The sequence below is a fragment of the Micromys minutus genome (genome assembly GCF_963924665.1).
Source record: "Micromys minutus genome assembly, chromosome: 4".
NCBI lineage: Eukaryota > Metazoa > Chordata > Mammalia > Rodentia > Muridae > Micromys > Micromys minutus.
Genome location: NC_137973.1, coordinates 54,873,184 through 54,885,606, shown reverse-complemented (window position 1 = coordinate 54,885,606; position 12,423 = coordinate 54,873,184). Strand labels below are relative to the sequence as shown.

At 38.4% G+C, this 12,423-nt stretch overlaps 1 protein-coding gene across 4 annotated transcripts in view; it reads right to left on the bottom strand.

Annotated features, from left to right (window-relative positions):
* ARHGAP29 (Rho GTPase activating protein 29) overlaps nt 1-12,423 on the bottom strand; it is a 60,979-nt gene that overhangs the window by 12,146 nt on the left and 36,410 nt on the right. For 3 of the 4 annotated variants that reach the window (XM_080915106.1, XM_080915105.1, XM_080915108.1), the window contains 9 exons: nt 12,122-12,170; nt 11,384-11,521; nt 10,617-10,681; nt 10,102-10,212; nt 9,931-10,011; nt 9,645-9,833; nt 8,864-9,001; nt 947-1,107; nt 309-448 (listed from right to left, as the gene is read on the bottom strand). In XM_080915106.1, coding sequence (XP_080771232.1) covers nt 309-448; nt 947-1,107; nt 8,864-9,001; nt 9,645-9,833; nt 9,931-10,011; nt 10,102-10,212; nt 10,617-10,681; nt 11,384-11,521; nt 12,122-12,170 — 1,072 coding nt within the window. The remainder of the gene's footprint in view (nt 1-308; nt 449-946; nt 1,108-8,863; nt 9,002-9,644; nt 9,834-9,930; nt 10,012-10,101; nt 10,213-10,616; nt 10,682-11,383; nt 11,522-12,121; nt 12,171-12,423) is intronic. The other variant, XM_080915107.1, reaches the window with a different exon arrangement.

Sequence of the window (12,423 nt, the reverse complement as noted above, 5' to 3'; positions counted from 1 at the left end):
ATGATGGAGAGAGACTTGTAGGAGTGGGAATGGGAGGAGAGAAGGGAGAGGGACTGTGATCAGGATGTAAAGTAAATTAAAAATATACATTATTGAAAATAAAAACTTGCCTACAGGTAGATTTCATAAGGTGAAATACTGACATTATGTAAAAAGGAATGATTCAAATTTTTGTAACAACTACTAACGTTTGAGATAGGCATGGTGGTCAGAACTGTAAATGATCTAGAACCACAGCCTAATGCTAGTGCTCAAATCCATTCAGGCATCCCATCTGACTGCGCAGTGTCTGCTCTGTATGACTGTACCTGTCATGTCTGCACTGGTGGAGCACCTATCCTCTTCAAGCTTATGACAGCTGTCAGGAAGGCGTGCAACATCCTCTAGCGAGTCAGCAGGTCCATATCCAGATGTCTGGGGACTGTTTGTTATTTGTTTATTTACATTCCTGTGGGGTAAATATAAAGCTCAGCACTAATAGTCTTTTAATTTAATGAATGTAGAATAAACTTAATGAATATTAGTAACTTGATTATATAGTTCAACTTCTTTTAAAGATTTAAATATAGCTTTTAAATAAAGTGTACATATAATAGCTGAAATATGGAAGAAATATAATACAATATTTAATATTTACATAATCTAATGTAACCTAATATTAGTAGAAAATGTAGGTTAACTTTTTAGTATACCCAAAATATGTAGGTCATTATCTGCTATCCCCAAAGGGTTTTTAAGATTCAAAGAGATGATGTCTGTGTGAAAGTAGAAAGCATACAACATTCTTAAGTATGTTATATCTAATCCTTAAACTCAAGATAATATGAAAATATTTAAAAATTTAAAGTTAATATTTAGTATAAGAAAAGGTACTTCCTTATAAATGTAAACTCAGTAAATGTTTCTTTCTCACTTGAAGTAATTTCTCCTATAAATTAATTCTTACCCATCAACCTTTTCTTCTAATTCACTTGAGCTTGTAGCCTTCACAAATTCACTGTACTCCTGACCTGGATCATAGAGTTTGGCACTGTCGCAGAGCGATTGTAAACTGTTGGCAAGGGATGCAGCCTGAAGCTGCTGCATATGAAAGAGGTTAACCGTTACCTACAAAGACAATACACAGCTCATGAGATATATAATGCTACGTGAATATACATTTATGTCAACAAGCACACTAACCAGAAGGCCATACACTGATTATCACAGCTTAGACTGGAAATCAAACAAGTTTGAATCTAACAGCTAATGGTCTACAACTGTCTAAAAATACTATCATTCCTACTACTTACACTAGTGACTCCAACAGCGATTTTAAATCTCATATAACACACCAGAGTTCATACAATATCTGAGTTTTCTATTAGATGATACACACTATACTTTAGTGTATCATGACAAACTGATGAGCTGCTGATTCTCATCTACCTGTATTATCTTAAGGGTGGTTCTTAAAACATCATTTAAAAATGTCAACTGGGCAGTGAGATGGCTCAGCTGGTCGAGGCACTTGCCCACACAAGCCTGGGGACCCAAGTTTAAATAAAGCTGGAGGAACCAGACTCCAGAAAGTTGTTCTCCGACCTCCACTCACACATGGCACGCACATCGCCCAGCACACATAGACACAACTCCCATATATACCAGTAACAAATTAAAAGATGAGAATACTATCCTCAGCACTATCACTGTGTTTATGTTTCTGGAAGGGCATTTTCGAACATGACAGGTTAGGAAAGGACAAAGAGCTGACCTTTGAAATATGAGAGAAAGAGCCAGGACGCAGCTCCAGAGACAAGGCCAATTCAAACAAAAGGCAGAGGGGGTACAGAGCTTGTGCTCCAGAAGCACACAGAAGGCTAAATCACACTCAAGGAAGCAGAACTTCTGTTTGACTCAGGTCAAGAAAGGTCACTGGAGGTGAAGTGTAAAGGGAAGCCAGCTAAAGACTTTAAGCAAAGCACAATCTCATTTATTTCTTTAAAATGCCACTCCGGATCTGTGTGGGGCATATACGAAAGGAAAACAATGTAGAAAAAAATGCCACATTTTGATTAATTTAATATCTCAAAAAGACTATGTTTTCTCTTCATCAGCCATGTTTTATCAGACAATGGGATGAATTCTTTATTAACCAGAGTCTACTTGGATAATACATTTCTTTAAGGATAATCCAGTGAGCATAAGCAATCTTTGAAATGTGTACCCAAAAGAATAGTTTGTGTCTTAATCCTTCAATTAACAAAGGACGTTCAGCCTTTATTTGGTAGTTTAAGCCCACGAGTTGCTGCTAACATATTGGGCAGACCAATGCTAACAGTAAGTTGAACTTGCCTGATCTAAAAGGGTCACTGACACGGCTGAGCACCACTAATCAAGTTACTTATGATATCTTTGTATCAGAGATCTGAGAAGCTCCAGCAGATCCTCTGAGAGACCTTGTTCAAATGAAGACTCTGATCTCAACATTCTTGTTCCTCATAGGCTATCTCAGAAATGATGAGGTGATTCCTTATAGACTCCCTGAGTAATGATGAAGTGACCTGTCCAAAGACTATACACCGGAAGACTTTCTAAACTTCTGTTTCTGCGTAAGTAAAATGGAGCTAAAAATATGTTTCTGTAGTAGGACCTTATGAAAACTAGGTAAGTTCATGAAGATATCTTAGTACACAGACAGACACATATTCAATCTCAGCTATTATCAGCTATAGATTGAGGTAAAGGAGATTTTATGAACCTTTTAGTTTCCAAACCTGCAAGCTAATATCAATCAAACAAACATTGATAAATGATTTACAACTTTAAGAGCTCAAAACATTTCTGTCGTTCCTCACTGAGATGGAATCTGTTCCTCCATCTGAATCCACTGAAAGTCCTGGTCAGAACTACGCATTACCACCACCTGTCTAAAGCCGCCCCAGAGTAAAAAGAAGTAGGCAGACTGTGGGAGTACATGACAAATTTGGGTACATTTCTTGCTTTCGCCAGTCCCATCACATTTTCCAGCCTAGGCTGGTCCCCACAGATATAACCCTTGGTATGGCTACAGACAGCTTCGCGAGGGGCCTCTGTGGAACAAAACAGCTGAGGAATAAAAAAATGTACTTAAAACAAAAGAAGAAAGCTCTGGTTTCTCCGATCCCTCCTCTTGCTCCACTGCTCAAAGGAGCCCATGTCCTGGGGACTCAATCCTCTAACAGTGACAGCAGTTACAGAACTGAACGGATCTCAAAACTCTCAAGTGAATCCTCCGTTATGATCAGAGGAGCTGTGTTCAAAGAATGGTGGCGAACTCTTGAAACTCCTGCAGCTTTTATTTTTCTCTTTGTTCCAGCATGGCTCACCCACAACCTTCACCTAATGAGTTTGAAGTGATGTCTTAAGCTTGCTGGAGAGCAGAGAACAGCCAGCACTACACTTCAGCTCCCCTCCCCACTCAGACAAAGGTGTCAGGCACAAAGCTAGGAGAGAGAACAGAACTAGATTAAGTGCCTCCTCCCCCCTTTAAAACAATATTAGGACCCAGAGTCCCACAAAACAATGTTGAAAATACCTAGGATAGCATTCAAATTTTGTTGTGGAATGCTGTCCTCCAGGCATGACACAGCCTTCTTGAACTCTCAGCAGCTGGGATTCCCCTCCCCTCCTCAATGTTACACAGGCAGTTAACAGTTGCTGAGAGTGGGGGTGGGGTACCACTAGGCCCTTCCCTTAAGAGGATATATAAGTAGTTAATAGCTGCTGGGAGAGAGACTATTCTTTTATAATTGGCTTCTATGGCTGCTCATGCTCCTGTAAGTAACCCTAGTTAAACTGAACCCCAGTTCACCAAACTAGACTCCAGTGTAATTGTTTCTTTGGCAGTTACTGGTACTCTGTCTGGTGAGCAAATATTTGCTGATGATGTCTTCCCAGCAAAATTACTTGACACGTGGAATATCAGGACAATCTTCACCACTCAAAGACAGGTGTCTATACTGAGATGTCACACTGGGATGGAGCTTCTCCATGGCAATTATAACAGTGGGCTGAAGAAGGGAGGGGAAGGCTGGGGAGATGGGGACAGATTTGACCTAAGAGTGAGGACCTGAGATTGAGCCTCACACCTTTAAAAAAAAATTAAAAACAAAACCAAAACAGATACGGTGGTATGTGCTTATATCCCAGCACTGGGGAGGGAGAAATGGGTCCCCAGGGTTCTGTGTCTAGCCAGCCTAGCCTATTTACTGAGAAACCCTGTCTCAAAAGAAAAAGATACAAGCGTGCACCTCTGCACTTCAGTTCCTAGTCCAGTAACTATAACATCTAGTAAACAAGTTAAAATGCTGATAAACAGTTTGGATAACTTAAAACTTAATCCCAACGGACAGAAAGAGATGTGAGGAACGGAGTTATGAACAGGTAGGAAATAATATGGTATGTGCTTAGGTTAAGTAATAATGATCTAAATGCTCAAAAGACTGCCAAACTAGATGATTTAAAAAAAAAAAATCAAGACTAAAGTAAATGCTATTTGCAGGCTATATGAGAAGCTCATTTTAAATGTTTTAAAATAGAAGAGAAAGGGGCCCGTAGCAGTTAAGAGTATTTGCTGCTCTTGCAATGGGCCAGAGTTCAATCCTCAGCACCCATAGAGTGGCTTACAACGTCTATAATGCCTGTTCCAGAAGATCCAATGTCCTCTTTTTTGACTTCTGTGAACACTAAGCACGCATGTGCTACACATTCGTACATATAAACAAAATGCTCATATATTAAAAAATCCAATCTTAAAATAACTAAAAATAAACTAAAATAGCTGTATCATATCAATATCCTATGTCATATCATATTACAGCATAGCATATATATCTACTAATTAAGTAAACTAAAAAAGCAAGGAAACTGACCAGGCTAAGAAGAGACTGTTGGTTAGTTGTCAATTTGGCACAAACTGCAGTCACCTGGGAAAGGGAAACTTCACATGGAGAAGTGTCTTCATCATATTGGCCTGTGGGGACACTTTCTTAATTGCTGATTGATGTAAGAGGGTTCAGGCTACTGTGGTTGATGCCACCATCAGGGAAGTAGTTCTGGCTTATTAAAAAAAAAAAATCAAACAGAACAAGCTGTGGAAAGCAAGCCAGCACACAGTAATTATCTGGTGTGGCCTCTGCTTCAGTTCCTGCCAGCAGATTCCTGCCTGGCTTCCCTTGATGTTGGCCTACAATCTCTGAACCTATAAGCCCTTCCTCCCTATGTTCATTTCAGTCACCGTTTTATCTGAGCAGCAGAGTGCTCTCAACTGCTGGGCCATCTCTCCAACCCCTCATGCAATTATTCCTAGGAAGAATAAATTATGCTCGCATCTCATTTTTAGTATAAAACAACAGAATCAATAGAGAGAACTCAGAAGCAGGTATGTACGAATATGGTCAATTGGTTTGAAAAGATGCCAAGGTGACTTAATGCAAACAGCACAGTGTTTCACCCTAACTTGTTTGTGCACAACAACCGTCTACTTTTTCTTTTTTATAAAGATGTCTGTGCACGTGTGCTCTCTGTCTTCAGGCGCATCAGAAGAGGGAATCAAAAGCCATATACATCTTACAGATGGTTACCATGTTGTTGCTGAGAGTCAATCTCAGAACCTTTGGATGATTGGCCAGTGCCCTTAACCACTGAGCCATCTTTTAGCCCCTTTTCTTTTTCAAATGGTATTAAACAAAACAAAACAGCAACAAAAAACTAGCCAGGGAGACACTGCACTTGAAAACAAGAGCTTGAAGAATATCACATCTTCACACACAAAACTAGTAAGTCCCAAGTTTATAGCCCAAGCCAATGCACCCCCCTCAGTGGGGCAATTTCCCCTGCCCTAAATAAACCGAGAACAAGTCTAAAAGACACATGACCTCCTTCCCAAGCTTACTGAACTGTGCAAAGCAGCCAACCCTAACGGTCTGTAGTCCCTGCCCACTTTGCCTTCCTTGAGGAAGCCCCAAGTAAAATGTTTTTGCTGTTATTATTTTTTGTTTGAGACAGAGTTCCAAATAGTCCAGGCCTGGCCTCAAACTTGCCATATTGCGAAGAATAGCCTTGAATTTTGATCACCCAAATGTTAAGATTACAGGTGTTTACCACTACATCTAATTCCCAATAAAGATTCTTATACATAGTTAATCTGTTCACTGTTTTCTGCCTGCCAAAGCTATTATTTTTCTCTGTTTTATTGGGAAATGTTAAGAAACAAATTCTCTGGCACTGCCCTCTTTGTGCTGGTACTTGGTATCTATATGCAAAACAAAACAATCTTCAATCCACATCTTGCGTAAAAATGAACTCAATTTAGACCATATATGTAAGTGTGAAACTATACAATTTAGCACAAAACAAAAAGAAAAACTCTATGACCTTGGGTTTAGTGAACACTCTTACAGACATAACATCAAGAGTATGACCAAGCCAAAAGGATAGACCTAAACTTTCCCCTAGAAGACACTAAGGTACCGAAGAAAAGCTCTGAAATGAGAGAGAATACAAGCAAAGTCAATCCTAAAACAAAAACAAAATGAAAAACCACAATGAAAATTTCAAAATAGACAAACTGTAAATCAGCTCTTGAAACTATTTTTAAGGTTATTTTAAAAATTCAGATTAAAATAATTACATCACTCTTCCTCTTCCCTTATTCTGGAAACACAAATGAAAACCATAATTAGATCTTTACCACACACCTATTAGAGCAGCTAACCATGTCATAATAAAAGGACACAGAGCTAAAACTCTCACATTGATCAGAGTGACCCTGGAGAAGGGTCTTATAGTTTCTTATTGAGTTAATGATACATCTGACAGTGACATGCACGTTCCTATATATTCCTATAAATATGAAACCTGTCAACAAATATTCTTGGAGCTTTATTCCTAATGACCCAAACTATAAGCAGACACTTCCACCTGGTGAATGGGTGAGCACTGGTACTAACACAGTGGCCGTCAGTTACCAAGGCTGAGAATGGAGTACTGACACACCACAGCACTGATGAATCTCAGAGAAGTGAGGGGTTAAAAGCAGCTGTCGAAAAAGGCTGTGTGCTGTGAGTCCTTTGTGAGATACTTTGCTAAGGATTCCCTGTGGGTGTGATGACTGACAACAGATGGGCAACACCGATGAACCGGCAGCTACCAGGCATTTATATATATAAATTTATATATAAACTGTTAGCTACTTGCCAAAAGGGCCTGTTGAATACAAACTCTTTATAAAATACTTAAAGACGCAAATGAAAAAACGACACAGGATGCTGTCTTTAAATATATCACTCAGTTCAGTTTACCATCTTTTTTTAACTTAACTTCCAAAAGCTATCTCACAGCAATGTCAGATGCTTTGGGGTTTAAATCAGTTTTTACCAATGAAGGCAAGAAATGTAGTCAGTCAATTACCAATGCTCACATTTAAATTTTAGCCAAACAAATCATCAACTCAGTGGAGAGAAAAAGCAACTCAAACAAACAAAACCCAACAACAAAACAAGGCACAGTGGTTCGTACACGTTGCAGGATATTTGATCACATTGTGAACCCCAAGACAGTGTTATTTACTGAAAGAAAAACTTTCTAGTTGTGTAATTCAGTCTTAGCATACACCTTTTATCCCTTTGGAATACAAACACACTGTTAGTACACACCTTTAATCCCAACCAATAAAGGTAAAATTAGTTTGTAGGGTGCTCTTATGTTTGAAAGTGATATCTAATTGAGTGGCAGGGAAAAAAAGTGAATCGGGAGAAAGATTTGACAGAATAGGACATGCCCAACTCATGAGAACAGACAGGAAAGGGAGGCTCTATTAGAGAGAGCAGGCGTGTGCAGCTTTAACAGCAGTTTCACAGAGACAGGCTGCAGAGAGAGGATAAGCTCTACACAGGGGAAGACAGAACAAGCCAGACTGCTGATGTCAAGAAGTGCTTATTGGCAGATGCCAGATATGGATGCCTCCTCGGGGGCTCTGCCAGAGTCATACAGATACAGCTGAGCATGCCTGCAGCTAACCATCAGACTGAACACGGGGATCCCAATGAAAGAGCTAGAGAAAGGACTCAAGGAGCTGAAAGGGTCTGCAACCCTACGGGAAGAACAACATTATCAACCAACCAAATCCTCCAGAGCTCCCAGAGACTAAAACACCAACCATTGAGCACACATGGACAGACTCATGGCTCCAGATGCATATGTAGCAAAGGATAGCAGTGACTGGCGTCAATGGAAGGAGAGGCCTTCGGTCCTGTGAAGGCACATTTTCTCAGTGTAGGGGAATGCCAAGGTGCTAAGGTGGAAGAGGGTGATTGGGAGTGGGAGCACCTTCATGGAAGCAAGTGGAGGGGGATAAATACAGAGAACATCCAATAAAATAACTTTTTAAAAAAGGAGCCAGATTAGACCAAACTGCCAGAGTTATTATGAGGCCAAGCAGAGCAATTAAGTTGGAATCCGAAAGAAAAGCCTGATTGACAGTCAGCTTGAAGAAGAGTTTGAGCCAGAACACCTGAGTTCAATCAGCCAGCCAGAGTTCAGAAAGAACAAGAAAGGGTGAGCTTATTCAGCAGTAAGTCTCAGAGACTGAGAACATTCTAGGCCTAGATAAGATTGTACAGAGGCTGGAGGCTCCCAGGACTAGGCATAGGTTAGCAGACGGAGTATGCTTCTGAGATGATAATTATATTAGGTAAATAAAAGTTACTTCAACATACATTTGATCCCAACACTCAGAAGCTAGGACAGAAGACTTATGAACTCAGAATTTAAGTGTCAGCAATCAAACTCATCAGATCAAGGCTTCTCTCCTGTGCCTTCAAACGATGAAGAAACAACTTACAGCTTTAAGTGTAAGGTCACACTGGAACACAAGTGTCCGAAGCTGTGCTAAAACTTCTCTCTTTGTATTTTCTAGATCATTCCGTCTCTCTTCAACATTTGTTACACAGACTTTGTAGTGTTCGTTTGCTTCCTCTACCTTCAAGAACACCACAGAAACAACACTAGTCACTAAATTTATACTTAAAAACTTACTGTAGTTAAAGCAGCATTTTAAAAAATGGGAAATCCCTACTTATGAAAAGAAAAATCTGAAATATTTTAATTTTCAATACAGCACTAGGAAATGAATTAAGTAAAATAATTTTAAGATAAATAGCATTTTGGTTAGCAATGTAAAAATACTAGATTTATTGACTGCTGGGGTAATTTACAATTACTATATTGTTTGTATAAGAAAGTCTCCATTTTTAACAGAATTTGTCAAATTATGTTTCATAAAATGATACAAAGCCTCAGCTTATTACGGTTCAACAGGAGTGTACACAGTCTTGCCTAAACAGTAGAACTTATAAATAATCAAGTCAAAAATAAGAAAGTACCATCCTAAGATACTTCTATAAAAAACTCCTATGCATGCCAACACTGGTTCTTGAAGTGTGGCTGTCACCTGGGGACATGTTAGAAATGAAGCCTGCCTGGGTCCAACTGAGTAAGAAACTTGGTGGGCAGGGCCAACAACCTGAAAATGCTTTCCTGGTAATCCTGACTCCTGGTCAAGTTTGAGAGTCAAATCTTTAGTAGGGTATCACTAATTCAAGTTTCAAATAACAAAGTATTACTTTTTGAAGAGCCTCTTCTTCCAGTCTCCGCTTTTTTTCTAGTTGTTTGTTGAGATTTTTTGCCAACCCAACATTTGAACTTAGCTGCTCTTCTTCTGCACGAAACATGGACAATTTTGCCTTCTCATATTCATCTTGCCGTTGCATGCATAACAGTTTTGCCTTTTTGAGAGCTGTCTCTGTTTCAAGCTACCCAAAAAAGAACGTCAGACAGACTATCAGACAACAATTGCAGGTGAATTCGGATGTTCATTAACAGGCAAGGGAAGCTCCGGTTCAAACTAACCAATTTATTCTGTTGCTGCTTCCAAAGCTCTTTTATTTCTTTCCTCTGTTTCTCCATTTCATTCTTCCTCCCAAGTAGAGGCTTTTAGGAATATTAAAAAAGAAGTAAGTTGTTTTTATAAACACATTTAGTACTTAACAAACAAACGGATGCTGTATGCAGTATTTTTACCTGCACAAATTTGTTGGCTTGGAGAGCTGCAGCTGTCTGCTGTATGAGGTGACTGCTGTGCATGTCGTTAAGAAGAGCGTTGGTAAACAGAGACTGCAGCGGCATAAACTCCTGCAATTTAAAGGTCAACGGTAAGTTCTATAATAGCACAGTATTAAAGGCTCTTGTCTACTATGCTGTGGCTCAATTCCTAAAATTAGAAAAAAAAAAAAACAAACTTGTTGCTAAAGTTCTAGATATATCCCTGTTCTTCAAAATACAATGTTAGACTTTTTTTCTCTAGTAAAATGACTTGTGTCTATGACACAAATCTTGAAATTATGAACAAGTTAGCAAAATTAGTATTAAAATAGGTATTTGTAAAATCTTAAAATGTTCTAGTTTCATTCCTAAGAAATAACTTATTTTTTTCCAATACGAAGATCAACAATTATGTTCTTTTTTCTGTGAACTTATTGGGAATTCAACATTGTAGTCTCTTATTTCAGAACCCAAGGAGTTCACAGTATACTTACTTGTATTCTAATGCTAGATCTAGTTGCCTCTGCCAATTTTACAATATTTCTAGTGGATTCCAATTCTGAAAAGGTTAAAAGACAAAATTAGCATTTTCCTCTGCATACACACTCTAAAATTATTTATTTGCGCTTCTTCAACTAAGAAGTGATCACACAAATTGGTGTGCATCGTGTTATTATAAAAGAAGTAACTTTTAATCCAACTGCTCATCAGAATCAACCAGGGAACTTTCCAGACTTCCTAAGCCAGTGCAGTCTGAGCACACTCACTGGTGAATCCTACTTCCCTCCAAACATGCCTCCCGTTCATAAACAGATCTGATGATCCCTTAAGGAAAATGGGCATAACAAGCCTGTCTTGCTTACTTTCCAAGTATCAGGGACTTAGGTCAGATAAGTGACAGGAAAGCTATGCTCACTACCTCAGCTCTTTCTGCCATGCTTCCTTTCTTAGTCATCCAGCGCTGCTCTCCTCTGTATCCACCATGCTACCTGATCCTACTTTTCTACCCATCATAATAGGGTTTCTTTAAAGGCAGACAGTGTTGTCTGTTATGTGCCTACATCTAGCAGTCAACAAAAAAAATGTTTAGTATGTGTATCTAGTGTAAGATAGCCTAGCTCAAGAAAAAAGTAATTCTATTTATTAACATGAAATAACCATTAATTATAAATCATAATACCTATATTCTATAGAAAATGAATCACAAACAATTTAGCTCTAACATTTCAAAACTAATCAGATGCTCTAAAAGAGAACTCACCCAAGCTGAGCTTTTTTTCCACCCACGACACTATGTTCTTGGTATATTTTGACCATGTTTTAGCATACGACAAAGCCAGTTCTATAGAGTCAGCGTTCTTTAACAGCAAGTTGTCTAGTTCTATAGGAGAAAAATTTCCTGAAAGTAAAACATCAGTATATGTTAAGTATGAGCACATAGTGATTCTAAAAGGAGAGATACTTGGATCCTTAGGAATCAATCAATAAAAACTGGTTAAAAATTCAAAAGATATGTTTATAAACTACCAGTGTTTATGCTTCAAATTATATTGGATTTTTATCTTTAAAACGATTTCTTTTTATTTTATGTACATGTATGTTTTGTCTGTATATGTATGTCCATGTACTACATTCATGCCTGGTGCCCACAGAGCCAGAGGGAAAAGGCAGATCACATGTAACTGGAGTTATGGATGCTTGTGAATTGCCATATGGGTGCTGGGAACCCGATCAAAGTGCTCTACAAGAGTAGTGAGTACTCTCAGACACTGAGCCACTGTATCTCCAGCCCATGATTTTAATCTTAATACATATTTCTATTATTTGTTGAGCTACACTGTAATTATGATCAGTTTGCATTATCACATCATCTACTCAAACAAGTTTTATGTCTTATATGTAAAACTTTCTATGTTTATATTAATAATGAATATACTAGATTACAAAGCACAAAGAGATTACGTGTATCAAAATACTTCATGAAGGAAAACACACTTACCTTTTTCATGGGGTAAGTCCCCAGAGTCCACAGATATGTTTTCAAAAGACTTGATACAGAGGAGAAAACAGATTCAAGATTAGAGCAGAAAACAACAAACCTCTACTTCTAAAAATTCTGTTCTGATTTTATTACTCTGACATTTTTCCTGCTCTAAAAATTTCAAGCATTAAAACTCAGAGCCCTAAGTTAAATACAGTAACACTGCAAGAGTTATAGTCCCCAAGATTCAATAATAAACAAACTCTAATCTGATTAGGTAAAAAAAAAAAAAATCAATGAATCCATATTAAACTTCAAAT